Here is an 18,075-nt window from a genome sequence, read left to right on the forward strand (position 1 = left end):
ATCATTTGAGTTATCTTTTTTTTTCCCCCTGTACCCACCAACTTTCTTTGCATTTCATTATGTCACTGACAGTAAAGTCAGCTAAAATAAGCATCACAATGACTGATACATACCTTATCTTTACTAATACATAAACTCATAATAGCAAGACAGGTCTCCTGAACTTTTTGATAAACAAAAAAATCATTTGATCCATATTCTTATCAAACTATTCCTGGATTTCACCTGACTGCCTAAAGTCATCATTGAGTGCCGGGATTTCACCGGAAAGCAGGAATTGCATGTCATTGGCCTTTAAGTGGTATTGGTACCCTCACTTGCTTTCTCTGTAGCATTCAGATAAAAACAAGCTGATGCAAGAATTCATTAATTTGAAAGTTGGGGACATGGGCAGCAAAAAATGGAAGAATCACTAATAAGCAGTGTTCCACACAATCCTTCACTGAAGGTCTCCGTTTTTTTTCTCCCCATGAACTCAAAAGAAAACATTAAATGTATTCCTTGCATCACGTGATTGTGGACTTATTATGTCTTGATGCATCATGGGAAGGGAAAGAAAATAATACATCCAGCACTACCTTCACTGAGGCTGCTGTATCATTTTATTGCAAGTAAAAGGGTTTAAAAATAACAGTGTGTACCAAACAGGTGTTGTTGGAGAGCGACATTAAATTTCCATACCTGCCTGAGATGGGGGCACTAGTATAATAGATGTTGCTGTCAGTGGTGCAGGAGTTTTATAATGCTGATGCGGTGAATTCCGGTCTGTCAAAAAAAGAAAAGAAAAAGAAAAAAAAAATCAGCAAGGGTACACAGATGCAGTGACGTGAAAAGCGATTCTGCTCCTCAACACTCATCAAAATTCTAATAAGTCAAAACTGATCAAAGCAAAAGGGCCTATTCTGGATATGTGATGCTCATCGTCAGCTACATCTATTTGCAATTCTCCTTTGATGAATTTCCTAGCAAGAGTTCAACACCCTGAAGTCGTAGGAAGGTTGTCGCAGCCAAGATGATTACAAGCGAATTTCCAACAGATTCTGCTTGTTGGTGTTTTTCTTCTTTTAGTTAATTATGCAAACACTGTGCAGTTATTTCTACCTGATGGAATGGATTTGACACATGAGAAAGAAAAAACTGAGAAATTACAACTGCAAGTTGAGACTTAGCTCCTTTTTATGGCACAAACAGAATAAGATAGAGAAGAGAGAAGAGAGAAAGTGAGGGGAATGGTAGAATGAGCTCAGGAGACAAACAACAAAAGTGGCTTGGGTCAAATTAATAGGCTTCCTCCTCATGAATGCTTCAAATCCTTTCCAGTTTCGTTATGATTCATAATACATGCATTTCCTTAGCATATCTCAATTTGCAGCTCTTTTGCAGATGATAAAGAAGGCGTACGGGAGGGGGAGAACAAGCACAATTTTCCATTTTTGTCTGTGCGATGTTTATTTTTAACCTCCCAAATGACACATGACAAATGCTCATATAGGTATTTGCAATCAAAGCATATTTTAAGAGATAGAGAGAGAGAAAAAAAAAGGATCATATATTGGCAATAGATTACCTGGATACCCTTAGTGTTGTGCAGTCTTCTGCAAAAACAGGAAAAAAAAGTTTATTCTGCACGGGGTATTCTCTGAACAAATATTCAAAGAAATATAAGATTCATATGAAGCCATAGTAAATGTTTCTTTTTTGTGCTTGCTTGTCAACAATTTTGGAAACTTCTGAAAAGAATAATTCAACTCTTTATGTCTTCATTTTCTAAATATATCGTTAAGAAATATGATATGTATTGCATGAGAGGGCAGGAAGGTCCTAAGCCCTCAAATTAAAGAATTGTTTAAGTGTGTCTCCCCTTGAACCAGATATGATAGAGCTAAGATGGTGCTATGAGTTTGAAGTTTGTTCATAGTGGATGGGGGGGGGGGGGGGGGGGGAGGGGGATGTCCCCCTCAGGATCTTTTTCAGGGAATTAAAAATGAGGACAAGTCACATTTTTATCTCAATATATGCTCAACATGCTTTCCATATTTTACCTGTATTATAATGGAAAATTTACCTCAAAGTGACTTTCAAAGTGACAAAGTTAAAAAAAAAATGATGACATTGAATCAACAACCCAGTGAAAATTTGAATAGAGCATTACTGAATTGTGAAAGTTACGAGAATTTGAAAGCCTGTATAGGCCATCTATTGACTTTGAAAAGAACTTAAAAAAAAAAGAAATGCTGCCATTGTGAGGCACATAACAATTACGTGGCCTAGAAATTCTCATTCATTAAAAAAACCCAAAAAGATGGTTCAATGCCTTGACTTCAAAAAACAAAATGTGGTGAAACCGACTTCCTCACTGTGTGAGGATGTGTCATTCAATCAATCAATCAATCAATCAATCAATCAATCAATCATTCATTCATTCATTCATTCATTCATTCATTCATTCATTCATTCATTCATTCATTCATTCATTCATTCATTCATTCATTCATTCATTCATTCATTCATTCATTCATTCATTCATTCATTCATTCATTCATTCATTCATTCATTCATTCATTCATTCATTCATTCATTCATTCATTCATTCATTCATTCATTCATTCATATCTTTCATTCATTCATAGTCTTTCCTTGGGGTACATTTTCCTGCCATTATAACCTGATCACGAGCGTGACTGGTTGTGTCCTGCAGGGTTTGTGCATGATGCTTAGCGAGTATGCACTGAAGCATGAGATATGATAATGATGATACAAGACTCCTGCTGTTTGAAATGGAAGAAGTGTAATCATTAGATGGAGAGCAGTTTACAAGATAGGTTTACAAAGTGTTTATTTTTTTCCATCTTTTTCTGTGCTCTTTGTTGGTCTGTTTTGCTTTCTATCGCAGTAGCTATACACACAGCTATGTAGCGGTATAAACCTGAACTAGAAATTACTTGTCATCTGCATGAAGCTACTAATTTGTGTCTACAGTGTAGGTCTTCTTCATTTGAGTGGTTTCTGCAAGCACTAATACTGTTTTTTCCTTTCTTTCTCTTTCTTAGAAGAATATGGAATGCCTCCCTTTTACATTTCATACTGCTTTAGTATCTACATGAAAGCTTCTGTAGCATTTTCTTAAGGGTTCTGATTTGATTGATTATTCCTGTCATTAAGTATCTATTCCCACAGGTAAATAAACAGGATTTGTTCTGATGGACCTGCACGTGCATGTGATTGTCACCAATTTAACCCCTCCCCCCATGCAAATACAACTCAAGTCCATCTGGCACTGTAAGGCATTTTGAAAGTATTAAATTTTGCGTGCGTGATATCCGTTCTTGCCTGTTAGTATGGATGGTTCTTATCCTCAGCTGAAACCATCCATTAAATCTGCTTTTCCCTGCATCTTCTTTGTTTTGTGTTCATTGTCACTGGGATACAGGAATGGTAGTCATAGAGACCAACCACAAAGCAAAAAGTAAAATCATTGAAGAAGTTTTTCTTTGGTGCTGATTATTTGGCCAGATGGAAAAGTACAATCTCTTAAAGTCTTCTGCTGTTATGTTGACAGGTGGAGGGAAAGTTGGCAGAGGAAGAGGCAGAGGCCGAGGAAGAGGGCGTGGCAGGGGGCGGGGTTCCTCCTCTTCCTTGCTGAGCCGGAGCAGCGCCACCACTGGCAGCAGTTCCAGCACCAGCGCCAGTGCTTCCAGTGGCCGAGGGCGGCGTGGTAGACCCAGGAGGGTGGAGTATGCGCCCCAGCACCTGTTTGGGGATCCCGCCGCCCTCATGATGGGGCTCAATGTGAACGGGTCACCCCTGTCAGCGGGAACCAGCCTGGGAACCACATCCCCACTCACCCTTCTTGGTGGCAAGGATGGTGTGTCCGTCATCAAGGAAGCACCTGTGAGTAACATTGCTGGTATCAAAGGACTTTCCAGAAAAAAAGGCTGCTGTCTTTTTGAATTTTGGTATTTGAATACTTACATCAAAATGGTCAGTGTGGATTTCAAAGGATCTGAATCAATTCTTTAAATTAGGTGTTTGGGACTCATACGAGTGACCCAATGACACATGGGCTGTCAAACCTGTTTTGTAGCAGGCTGGCCAAAATCAGCCAAGTATGGTTTTCTATTGACCAGTAATATTGGGGCATTATTAGTCAAATTGATGAGACAAACTGTCAGAGGGATCTTGTGCTGTGAGGTCAAGACTCTCTTTATATATTATATCTCCTTTCTTTTTCTGAGATGGAAGGCAGCTTTAAGCAACAGTGGCAAGACTTGTGTTTCATTCTTTATCTGAATGAGAATTGTGACCTAAACTTCACCTAGTTCTCTATTAGACTCCATTTGAACCATGTTCTGAAACCAATTCATACTTTCGCATAAGCTCATTGAACATGAGTTCTCTGTAATTTACAACATATTCTTGGATTAGTGTGCACTTGGTTTGGTGTTTAATGTTGTATGTGCAAAAAGCAATCATCTCTTTGCATTTTTAATGTCAATAAAGTTAACAAAACACTCTGTGGAGCATTACACAAAGACAGATATCTTAGTATAATGGTAGCTGAGTATCATAAAAGACATACTTCACTGAGTTCATTGCTTTTCAAGTACAATTGAGTAGGTGATTCTAGACTGCAGAGCTTTTGTTCTTAATGAAACTAAGCATGACATATTGTCAATTCTAACGCTAGATAAAGGAATAACCTTTTCAGGAAAAATTCAGCTTCTACAGAAGCATATTCGAAAGGAAAGAGAAATGATGAGCATCGCAAGTATACTGTAGCTTCTTTTTCATCTCTTCCTCCTACTTTGTACAGAGTTCGGTTCTCAAAACTCCTCCACTGACGCTAAGCCTCGAGAAGTCCAGCCCGTCTCCTTCCTCCAAGTACAGCAATAGCCACACGCTCTCCTCCTCCTCCTCTTCTTCTTTGGCGCATAAAGTCAAGCAGTCCAAAGAGACGACAGCCAGCAAGGATGGGGAGGGAGCCCTTAGCGACAGCGATGGCAGCATCCTGGATCTCGAAGGGGGCAACATCAGCTCCGGGAGTCACCTCGAGAGCAGCAGCGGGGGCTCCATGTCAGATTCCGACTCGGATGACAAGGAGATGGCAGCAATAATGGAGGTAAGTGACCTCAAGACATTGATCTTTATTTAGGGGGATGGGGAACGTGGACAGAGGGAGCAAAAAGGGGATCGAGAGTAAATTAATTGGGACTGGTGATGAAAGTGATAGAATGCCCTTTATGGAAGTAGCTTCAATGGCGATGATGATTATGCTGTGACTTTGCTGAAATGACAATTGCATCAGTTGAAACAGCATCAGCCATGTTCAGATTGTTATTCATGGTGAATTGTTGATAAAGAAAAGTGATGAATATTATATCAGCAATATTCGTTGTGGATGATCTCACCCTACAAAACTCTAGAAAATGGACAGAATATTGACAACCAACTTTTACTTTTGAGTACTATGATGTTTAAAGGAATTTCATTGTGTTAAAAACCTCTTGATTCACCTTGCTCTATCAATAGAAAATATTTCCTTCAGTATTTCAGTACGTTATATGCTGTGGATTCGGAGCATTTAAAGTCATTGTCAGTGTGTGTTTGTCTGTTCTCTCACCAGACCAAGAAGCAGCTAGAGGCCAAGCAAAGGGAACTCCTCCAACAGCAGGAGCAGCTGAAGAAACAGCAGCAGAAAGCCCAACACAAAAAACAGAAGGTGAGACCAGGAATCTGTGATAAAAGCTCCTATAATCGACACACAAACCTCCTTCATCCACACATTGGTCCTTGACTCCATATGAAGTGTAGATATGCAATCGATTAAAGAGATTGATAAAGCCAATCAACATATTTGAGCAACCTTGCAATAGTTTGAAACCCCTGTAAAGGCATTGCTCTAAAGGTAAATTATACACCTGCTGTAGAATGTCAGTATCTCGATTATACACCCCTCTCACCCACTGACTGTACTTTATAGTTCTTTGTGTGTGTAGAGATACAATTCTTGGAATGTACTTCAAAACACACTGGTAGAAGACATTCAGAAAATCTTTTGTTAGTGGAAAATTGAGCAAAGAAAATGGGATTCCATCAGGATCTGTAACACAATAATCACTCTAACAGTAATTGTGCTATCAAATTCCATTGTACCATTCCCCTTTCACGAAATACAATGCTTTCTAGGCAGTCACATTCACAGTCTTGTTTGATCAAAGAAAGAATACCGCACCTCTTCTAAAGAACTAATAAAAAAAACCCACCAAAATTATTCATGACTGTGGTGTCGAAGTGTTTGGAACAGTGTGAAATTTTTCCCATAAACACCAGAATATTGTGGATGGTATTCATGAACTACTGTATAAGAAATAATTTGGTTAATAAAGTACAACAATATTTCATTGTAAAAGAACATAAATCATGATACTACAAAACAGGAAGAAAAAAAAAACCTTTGAAAATGGCTGTGCTTTGGTAGAACTACATTTTTTCTGCATTGAAGAGAAAGACCATTTGGTGAGAGAAACAAAATGAAAAAAAAAAAAAGAATTGGCATGCTCTTTAAATAAAACTCATTTGAAATAAGGGCTTTCTGAGGTTTTGGCGAGAAATCGCTGCAATGGGTTTTGTTGGACTTGAACCTGAGGCATTCATGGACTTGAACAAATTAATAATTGTACCCTCTTAGTGCAGCCTGGCCTCTGAATGAGCTGATGCCCAGTTTATTCAGACACTATTAAGCTTTTAAAACTGTGGTGTGTTGCCGACAGATGCTCAGTAGAAAGTGAGAATTGTAGCTGCTTAATCATATTTTAGCCAGTGAATAAAGAACTGTCTGGTATTGAGGACATTGCACTATGCATATTATTCGAAGTTCTTCAATTACTGTATACGCTATAATTTTCGCGTACATAAATTTTCGCGAATTGCCGCTGTCACACATTTTCGCGAGTGGTTAAATTCGCGATGGGGGGACCAGAGAAAATATGAAGTGGCACAGAAAGTGTGAATTTTCAACTTACTTAGCAAATAAGAATGATACTAGTTATATACTGCATGAAAAAAACTTACCAAACTCTGCGAACTAGTAAGTTAGAATTCAACATTTTTGAAGTGGTTAAGTCCATCGCGCTAGATTTCTGACGAGTGGTCCCCTTACGATAATGGATTGGCTCTCTAACGTTACAGTATTCGTAAGTAGACGTGGACGTGCGTAAACAAGCTTAGCCAGTATGGTCTGTTCGGTAAGCCGTGACATGGTATACTAGTACTGAAATACAAGTTCTGTATCATCAAGGCAAGGGATTCATTTTGGAAGGTAATATTTTCGCGTGTTGTTAATTTCGCGAATAGCTCCCGACTCGCGAAATTCGCGAAAATAAAACCCCCGCGAAATATATAGCGTATACAGTATAAGGCAGTTAGATGACAATACAAGACTAGTATGTGAGAATATAAGATGCAATGGAGACAGGGTGTGGTCTAATGACACAATCAATGGGAAATATATTCGCAAACTGCTAGGAAAATTTAAAGGGATGGTATAGTTTTGGTTGAGATGGGAATTCAGATTTCAACAATGTGCAAGATGATATAAGCAACCACTTGTAAAATATGAAAGAGCATACAAATCTTAGAGGAATTCAAAGTTTATTTGATGAAATCAATTTTGAAATGGCTGAGATATCACAAAACAAAGTTAAACAAAGTGATCTTATAATAACAGGTGAATCCTACCTTTTGAGGCCCTCTGTGTTTTTTGGATATCTCAGCCATTTTAAAACCAATTTTCATCAAATAAACTATGAATTCCTCTTAGAGTTGTATGCTCTTGAATATTTCATAAGAGGCTTCTCATTATCTCACAAAAAAAGTTGGAAACCTGAAGCCCAATTTCATCCAGCACTATACCATTCCTTTAACAATCTGAAAAGAAGATGGTTATAGCATTTCATTTCCAACATCATTATACCATATTGACGGATGCACACAGATCATTGTAAGGCATGTGACAATTGACATAAAGTCTTATCCCTACATGCGTACAGCACTTTGCTGAGCATCATACAACCAATCCAGGAAAAAAAAAAGTCTGTGTTTTTTGTTGTTGTTATAATTGTATTCCTTGCCAGACAAAGTTTGAAAGGGGCAAACAAGAGTTAGTGTGTGGTTTGTCAATTACTCACAAAGCCTTACAGAGTGAACTACAGTACTTCCATAGTTTTCGAGCAGTTTGAATGTTTGTTGTGGTGCACATTGCAGCCTAAAGGTATAAGTGTGACAAGACATGTTTGTTCATGTTTATATTTTAGCTGTGTGTATTTGTGTGTGTATGTGTGTGTGTGTGTGTGTGTGTGTATGAGACCAATTCATTGTCATGGAAACCACATTTTTGTGTTTCGTTAACTGCTGAGAAGATGCAATTTGGAAGGAAGGGAAAAGGAGGATTATGCATGTTCTCTTATTCAACTGTCCAATATGTATGTACATTGTTCACATTCCATTTGGTACCCTGGGCACGTTGCTTGTTTTACATAAAACTGTGTCATAGCGGTGAATAGAGTGAGATTTGCAGAAGATGGTCTGAAGAGAGAACCTCAGGGGTAGTATTGACCTAGATGGAGGAATATTTTTACAAGTAGAATCAGCTTCTCTGGCTGCAGTCTCCCTAATCAAGAAAAGCGGTCTCCGAAATGTCAACTTTGTACCACCATCATTTAATGGGGCAGGTTCAGACATCTGCAGGGCTCTCGAATACCAGTGTGAATTAATGTGCCATAATTCCAGTACCATTGGATTTTTGTTTTAATAATTTTAATTTAACTTGCTCAAATACAAGTGCTGTACTCAGCAAATTGCATGTATACAATCAGTTGTGACATTTATGTAGTTCACCCTATCCACATAAACACGCAGCGTGCATTTAGAAAATTATGATCAAAAGAAAATTGTTAGTGCTGACATATATACTCTTACAGAAAAAGCGAATCAAAGCATGATTATGACGTAGAGCAGCACCTACATGTGTAATATGTAAGATGTATTCTGCTCTAGATTTCAATTTCAAATCATTGTCTCTCACATTTCTCAACATAAAACAGATAAAAGCATTCTAACCATGCAATAAACATATCATCACTAGTTTTTTATTGAAAAGAAAAGAGATGTGTAGGCATTATCATACAAGCGCAATATGTTGATATGTGGTAACATAGCAAGCAAATGTGTATGTGTGTGTGTGTGTGTGTGTGTGTGTGTGTGAATGTATGTGTATTTGAGAATGTGACTGTTTAAATGAGCTTGACATGAGAAATAGCACTTTTTTCTGATTTTAAGTTCTTGGTGCATACTAAACCAGGTTTTCTGAAAAGATTTATATTGCTTTTTCAAAATCACTTGTTTCTGATTAATTGGCTCTGTGGTTGACTAGTTTGCTTTATGAGAATAGATCAGGCACTTCATGAGATGTGTTTTTGTCACAGTGCAACTGAAAACCCACTCAGTTAGGATATCACTGCATCCAAACAGGGCGTTGATTTCTGTCGAAACACTTTCAAAATGTATGTGTACATGATTTGCCAGATCTTTCTTGAAGATGAAGTCTGTGATTGTTCCTCAACAGCACTTGAGGTGATCTTATTCAATATCTTCTGCTATGTAATGATCTGTACACCCACCCGTTTTCTGTTAAATCAAATTCAATGAATGAAAATGTAACCTGTGCTTCTCATGTAGATAACATGTCTTTCCTAGTGGAGCTGAACATAGTGTGCTGTAGTACATATATGTGTGTGTGATTAATGATTCCGGGAGTACTTTCAAAGCTGTTCCTCTCGCCTAATTAATCACCATCATTCCCACCTATCTCATAACAGGTGGTAGGTTGTAAGTTAACAGCAAACATGTACATGGAAGGGAAGGGTGGGGTGTGGTGTGGGGACGATGGATAGAATCGCGGAAGACGAGAGCCCAATCAAATGATACGTTGTACCCTGTCATATTCACGAGGTGATATTTTGCTATCCCAGCAGCTTAGCTTATCTGACGAGAGGTAGAAATTGATTAGGAAGTGAGAATGATTCACTTGGGAGTAGATGTAGCATAGCGTTAAGGGAAGCAAAACGCAGACAAGATAAGTTTTTATTGACGACTCACAGGCAGTAGGAAGCATCAGGCTTTAGTGCGCAGATTTGCAGCTGCAGTTTTCACTGTGAGTTCAGAAGCATGCAGCTGGAAACATGGTGGATATTTAATCCTCATATTGGCTTCAGGAAACTACTGCTTTTGAGGACAAAAAAAAAGGAGAGAAAAGAATAAACTGTTTGCTAAGCATTCAGGAACCATACTTTACAGTTGCTATAGTTTCATTAATAAAAATTCCTTGTAACACACACTTCATACACATATTACTTTATGTAGGATTGCCTGTTAGATAAATGATAGAAATGGAGAAGTTTGATATAATCTAGGTTTTGTCTTATCTGTATTATACAAATGCTATTTGATAAATTTTGGATGAAAGTGGGTTTTTCAATGCAGTGTAATGCCTTCAAACCATACCTTTACAGGTTTTCAACAATCCCAATTTCTAATCAGTCCAGAGGATTACATAATAGCTTCGACTGTTTTTTTTTCTACTTTTCAGTCACAGATAAGATCTTCTATTCTTTCAGTTTCAAATTCCTACTCATGCTACATACATGAGATCGCATGATTTTTGCTGCAAATAGGGGAGATATCATGATGCACCTTTGTGTTCATTCTTGAAACGTAAAGTGTTGCTTTTGAATTGGAAAAGCTTGGTTTGCAGATGAAGTTAAGAGTTTGACAGATGTGCTCGATAAAAGTGAGATGAAGTTATCTGTACTCTGGAAGTGTCCATAATAGTCATTTTATGGCATTGTGGGCTGACTGTCTCCTTTAATTCATCAGCATGACTCTACATTTATGGCCTGTTGACTGTGGGGAATGTAAGCAGAGGCGTCATCAGCATGTGACCTAGATTTTTTATTATGAATGATTTGATGGAAAGTAGAACGCTATTTCAGTTCTCGTATTTACATAGCAAAATATGCACAGGCAAGCCACTGTATGGTGTACACCAGCACCCTTCAGAATTGTATATGTACAGTACATGACAGTGTGGGTGTATTTGTGTGATATGTGACTTTGTGTGAATTTTATGTGACATTGAGCTGTTGTGTATTTGAAAGAGATGACAAAATGACTGCCATGACTGGAAGTCAGAGTCTGTTATTTCTGTCAATGTGTGCTTGATGCTTGGTACGTTGTACGTATGTCAACTTCAGAATAATCACAGTTTCATTGGAGTGCTGAACTGTGATGAAGATACTTCATTTTGGTTTGACTTCTTGGTGGGATCTAATGTTGCAAAGCTCTATTCTTCTTTATGATGTATTCTTTTCTGTTCTCAAGTTTGCTTTTTCAAGGGGATGGGGGGGGGGGGAATAGAGATGAGATAGAAATGAGTAAACTATGACTTGAATGGAAGCTAGTGTGGTTACGTGTCCAGGCATTTAATAGAGGCACCTTTCTGTCTCAGGCTAGTGAAATTCAATTTCAATTTCAATTTCAATTAATTTTCATATTTCTCGATGAAAAAATACATCAAATATAGTAAAATTAAATGAAATACATGATGTCCAGCTGGAGACATACATAGAATATTGTAAATATATAAAACATATAGTGGTCAATCTATGAAGTTTGGAATCTGTGAATGAATGCTAAAGAAATACGAAGGAACCAACTTAAAAGCGAGCTTGTTGAGCATAGGTCTTGATTAAAACAATGACCGAAACATAGAGAAGAACAAAATGAAATGAACTCGTCAACAAAGCCATGAAATATTTTAATTTCTTTCTGCTCAAAATGTTGTGCAGACTGAGTGGAAATTTCATTCATCCTCTTAATGATCTTTCAAATAACTATAGTCAGGAGAAATTCAAATCATATAATTTCTATTCTCAATGCTCTGTCATGTAATGCCTGTTGTTTTGCCTGTTATTTTGTTTTTCTTAAATAATAAATAAGCAAGAAATGAAAGGTGTATCTAGTGGATAAGATTGCATGTGAATTTTGAGAGATGGAAGTCTGAGCAATTCAGATGCTAGTGAATGATAGAGTACATCCCTGTTGGCCCTTGGAATTGTCATCCTAGTCTTACAAATAATGTACACCTGTTAGACAAACCAAATTAGCAATGCATACTAATCAATGGCATAGCAGGCTGTAATAGATCAATGCAAGCAGAAGTTGGTGATCCTAACGTTTCTATTAAGTCATCAAGTATCCAGTGAGCACCTAAAGGAGATTCATTGTGGTCATGTGATGACATCCCCACATATTTCATCTTAAGTTGCTTTATATTTTACATGCCAGCAACTTTTGATTTATTGAAGATGTGTTTCATGACCTATCTGAACATAATCAAGGCTGATGTAGTTTTATGTCCTTTCACCCAACAAAGAACAGGAAGTCAGTTCTTGCATTACAGATTCAAGAAATTTATGATCGCATTTCTTTGCATGTATATGAAGTGAAGATATCTCAATGCAAGTGACGTCATAGTCATTTGATATTGTCATGTTTTAGCAGGCTATGTAGAATAATTCACTGACACTCATGTTTGCTATCCTTTCACATTACTGTGTGATTTCATCTATCTTTTCTTGTTCTGTTGATTTTATCACATTGATTTCATCGAAAAGAACTGTGTATTTTGTGTGATATTCCCTCTGATGTCACTTCTGTTATTAACATCATAATGGCTCACTCATGAATTATCTAGAGGTCAAATATCCCTTTTGCAATTGTCACAAAATTTTGCATTGCTGAAGGATAATGTGTCTCCCAATTTCATGAATGAAAATCTTACAGTATTTAAATAAACCTCAGAGATTTTGAAAAAAAAAATGAAAAACTAACCCCATGTCACTTTTGAATACGCTTCCCTGTTGTACTGAGAATAATGCTAGGATTGTTTTCGGGGTCCAAATAAATGTCCTGGAAATCTATAGTGTTGTTTCCCCAACATCAGAAAGAAGTTTCTAGTGTTATCTTTCTGAAGAAAGATCCGAATTTCCTACCTCTGCAATATACCAGCTCATGAAAGGAATCTAATGGTCAGGGTTGCAAAAGGGATGCATGAACTTCAAAAGACACAAATTGAACAGAGATGTAATATTATTCCATTTCTTGTTTTTGTTGTGCGGACACCCTATCCTCTGTCTTGGCAGAAGTGATGGAATATGATATGGTTTTAATATGCGGTGGGCAAAGCAGTCCATTTGTATAAGATGTCGTTTTGGCTGACCGCCTAACATTAGAATGATGTTTGTAATTCACATATCATTTGTTGAATTTTGTTAGAGGTCTGTCGTTTGTCTCCTCTGAACATGACGCTAACGTCTCTCATCTTTCTTCGATCTAAAACGCTCATAACTCACCTTGTCATTCTATCCCAGTAAAGGCGTGCTAACGCTCTGTATCTGTGACCCGTACTGTAGAGCTCAACACTCATTCGTTGTTCGCTTTGCAGGGGAAATCACACTTGATATCAATTACCCATGTTCGTGTTTTGTCACCTGTCGATTCTTTCCCTCACCTTTCTAATCCTCCCCTATAGGACGGAGAAGATGATAATGACTCAGACACACCAGAGGTGATTCATCAATGTCTATGTGTTTTATCAAATTTTTTTTTGGTGGAAAAAAGCAAAGAAATGATGGCCCTGCTAGTAGAAATTACATGGTACTTGCATGAAATTTGAGTCCACTGCTGTTTGTGTCTGTGCATTGTTCTTTTTGCTCGTGCTAGTGAAGTATGTTTCTGTTGGTTTGATTTAGTTTGTGATGCAGTTAGACAGGACTTGCAGTTTAAGGGAAAGTAAACCCAAAGAGCAATGTGGATTGAGTGAAAGCAGTAACATTAGTAGAACACATCAGTGAAAGTTTGAAGGAAATCGGGCAATCGATGCAAAAGTTATGAATTTTTAAAGTTTTGGTGTTGGAACTGCTGGATAAGGAGACTAATAGAGGTTATGACGTATGAGAGGACTACAACATGAAGAAAATATAAAGGGAATTCAATAGAAATTCATTTTTCATGAAAATTACACATTCCATCAACTTGATACTGACATATGTTAGGGGTAGCACTTATTCCCCTGTTTTCTGAAAGCGGTTAGTCAAGTACTCTTTCATTTTGCTATAAAAGTGATTTTTTTGTGGAATTCCTTTTATATTTTCTTTGTATTGTTGTCCACTCATACGTCATAACCTCTAGTAGTCTCCTCATCCAGCGGTTCCAGCACCAAAACTTTAAAAATTCATAACTTCTGCATCGATTGTCCGATTTTCCTCAAACTTTCACTGATGTGTTCTATTAATATTAATGCTTTTACTCAATCCACATTGCTCTTTGGGTTTGCGTTCCCTTTAAGTCAAGAGATAGTTACAACGAAAGTTCATTTGGTGCCAACAACCAGAATAATGATAGTCCAACAATTTATAACACAGATACAATCAGTACTCTATTTCTACCCATTTTTGTAGATGAATTATACTTGCTCTGTTCATTACACAAATTGAACAATTTGAAAAATTTGTTTCCATGGCAACCATTGTCTTTGACAATATGATGTGTCAAAAGAACTTGAACTTTCTTCATTTTTGTTCAGAATGGAAAGAGTCAAATACTCATTATGATATATCAAGAGACAGAATGACAAACATAGTACCATATGTTTTATCCATGTATGTACATAAATCCATTTGTTGGAAGATAACATATACAAAGAAGTAATTCATATAAAAAAAAAAGGAAGCCCCAAAGCCCTGTGTTCTCACAATTGAGTCTACTCTTTGTTCAAGTGGGTCTAACAATAGAATGTAGCTATCACCAGTGTTCTCGTTGTTCGCTTCTGCACCGTGTAATTTGTGTGCATTTATGTGGCTTTCCCTGTCTGTCAAAGTGTTGTATTATGTCCATGTTGTTTTGCTATTCTGCTTTGTCATTGGATTGATATGATTCAGAGCTCGGGCAGATTGACACGTTTAGTTTATTTGCCGATAACGAGCCCCGTGTCGCGCCCTTGAGGCAGACGTATGTTTCCACAGCGTGCTACAACTGCAGAGTAGCATGCTGTGTTTTGTTTTGTTTTGTTTATTTTTTTTAGCATACAAATGTGTGCAAATGTGTATCAAACTGTAGTAGTGTGTGTGCCTATTTTGTTCCCCCACGTTGCTCATTAATCTATTTTACAGTGTACATGTGTGCCTTCGTGCATGTTCAGACCATGACCATTTCAATATATTGAGTTATGTCATGAAGTGATGCGTAGATGTGTTTACGAGTGTGCTCCCTCCATCCCTGTAGCCTTTGTGTGATAGAGCAGGAGAACGACAGATTACAAAAGCGTGAGATGAAATACAGCAGACAAGCTATTATCCCTGCGACCATCCTTTGACATTTAAAATCCACACTGCTAATAGGCTCGACGAAACTGATAAATTGGATTTGATAGGCGATCATAGATATTTGTTTTCTTCTACAGTTGCGATGTGACATCCTTGCCATTTTCGTGTACGGTACACTTTGGTTTCGTTAGAATACTTACAGGTTTTCTTTCATAGCAAAATACCCTTCACCCTTGTAGCAGTGATGTTGTTTTTTTCTTTTGAGTTCTTATATATTTCAAGTGATCAGATGCATGCGATGTGAATTGACATCTGTGGGGCATTTGAAAATGTTTGAATACTCTTAGTTATATATGGAAGCTTTATACACAAACTCTTTGTTGTTGCGACTCTGTAAACTGGGAACTTTCTTTAATAACAGTTGACAGTTATTAGATGGAATCTGGATAGAAGCTATGTATAAGCTTACAGATACATTGTATCTGTATGTGTACAGATAGGCAATTTCCAATCCAGTGTTTTCAGAGCTGCCAATTTGTGAATTTTTGTCATATTTGGCAATTTTTTTCCTTATCCACAACAAAAACAGATGTGATAAAAATGAATTTGGCTAATGTACAACATTGATTTAGCACACTTTATATAGATCTGCGATTCTCCATTCTTAAACCAAATTGTGTCTTATTTTTCTTTCAAAGTATGAGTATGCATTTGTTTGTTTGTTTGTTTGTTTGTTGTTTTTTTCTGCTACATATGTACTGTTTGTTTATAGTGGTTAGTTTTAGTTGTTTTTCCTGCAGAGGTTGACAACTTTTTTTTTCTTTTGCTTTGCTGTTGTATATGATAGAAACTTGCCAATATGTACAGGGCTTAACATTTGCGGTTGCCTGGGGCCACTAAAAATTGATGTCTGGCAACCAGATTTTCAGAAAGGCTATCTATAGTGGCCAGATCAGACACTTAAAAGTCAAATGGATTGTTATGTTTCCTTTTATTTGGGGTCACTACATTTTCTTTTTTTCTTTTTTTTTAGGCACAACAGTTTCAGTTTAAGAGATTTGAGAGATGTTCAATTTTTTTTGGTATTTTTGTATTACTTTGGATTAAGTATTGATTTTCCGGTAAACTGTGCGCTTTAATAGATATATCTGTGTTCAGCGCCTAATAAATGTATTGTATTATTATTATTTAAAGGGCCCAAATGGGCCAACAGAGAAAAACATTTAGTGTCAAGCCCTAACATAGTGCCTGGGTTATATTGAAAAGTGTTTTGTGATAACAGTGAACGTGGTTCTCAACTCTTCTTTTCCTAAACTATTAAGTTTGAATGGTCTTCATTGCAGTTTGTAGCATCCTGTTGAATACTACAACTTTAAGGCATGGGTTTCTTTGTATTTTTGTTTTTTTTAAATGATTGTAGCTTTATGTAAGATTATGGCAATATCTTCAGTTATATTTGGAAATATGAATATATTTGGAAATATGGATATAAACCTAAGACAGGCAAGTGTTATCTTGTTACTTTACCAGCATGTGCAACCTTTGCATGGCGTGTTTTTGTGGCATTGTTTTTATTCACATGTTGAGTCTATTCAGTTGTCTGCTGTTAATACTAGAATATTTAGGGATACAAAGGTGACATTTGCATTGGCTGTGCATCTGCCAGCCAATTCAGAATGCTTGCAGACATTGTATGCAAATTGAAGATAATGTTTTGATTTCATTGTGTATTTATGACTTCCCCTTTGGGAACGTGAATCCTCTTCGTATGCACAGCCGGTGTTTGTGCTGAAAGCTTGTAGCCATGCAAGGGTGGACAAATCTTGTGTGCAGAATAGAAAGATATACCTGCAGTTGAAGAGATTTGACCTTTTATACAAATTGTGCATAACAACATGCTAAAAACAGCCCAATGATAATTCCACTGCCGGTTTTTTGTCCCCTTGGATTGATGTTTATCTTCTGAAAGTAACAGACCTCAACAAGGCACAATTTGCAGGTCTAAATGTCAGCATTGAAATGCTTTTGTGGCAGTAGTTGAATGTGTAGATCAGTGTGGCGTGCAGTAGCCACTCTGCCCCCCCTTTACAGTCTTTGAGGGAATGAAATTGTTACTATGGAAACAACATCACTCTGGCTAATTCTTTGTCAAGCATGTCCTCAAAACAGTCACACTGATGAAGGTTATATTGGGAAAATGAGCAGCTGGGTGCCCATCCCAGCAGTGTTTAGTGCTTGATTCAACTATTCATGCTCACTCATTCCCTTGTAACGACAACAGCATGTAAGAATTAAAATGGATGAGGGCTCGTCAAAAGCCTCATGAATTGTAACCTCTACACAGAGCCCAGCGTAGTTAAGATATTTGAGCATGATATATTGATATGAATGGTTGATAATGCAGTCTAGGTTCATATAATATTATCATCATTATTATTCATTTATAGTGTTGGCTAGCAAACTGAGATATTAGAAATTTACACAGGGTTGTGCAATCTATAAAAAAAACCCTCATACTAATAATGATATATTATCATTCTACAGAAATCAGTATAACCACACCTCGTACTGTTACAACAATATTTCATTACAACATTATGTACTCAAATCAATTTTCAAGTTTGATGCAAATTTT

At 37.2% G+C, this 18,075-nt stretch overlaps 1 protein-coding gene across 1 annotated transcript in view; it reads left to right on the plus strand.

Annotated features, from left to right (window-relative positions):
* Window positions 1-18,075, plus strand: part of LOC139709562 (bromodomain adjacent to zinc finger domain protein 2B-like) — a 97,290-nt gene that overhangs the window by 40,679 nt on the left and 38,536 nt on the right. Inside the window, exons 4-6 of the mRNA XM_071621522.1 lie at window positions 3,560-3,891; window positions 4,814-5,119; window positions 5,624-5,719. Coding sequence (XP_071477623.1) covers window positions 3,560-3,891; window positions 4,814-5,119; window positions 5,624-5,719 — 734 coding nt within the window. The remainder of the gene's footprint in view (window positions 1-3,559; window positions 3,892-4,813; window positions 5,120-5,623; window positions 5,720-18,075) is intronic.

Source organism: Diadema antillarum, unplaced genomic scaffold, assembly GCF_040938485.1.
Source record: "Diadema antillarum isolate AM-2024a unplaced genomic scaffold, OU_Dant_1.0 seq00001450_RagTag, whole genome shotgun sequence".
NCBI lineage: Eukaryota > Metazoa > Echinodermata > Echinoidea > Diadematoida > Diadematidae > Diadema > Diadema antillarum.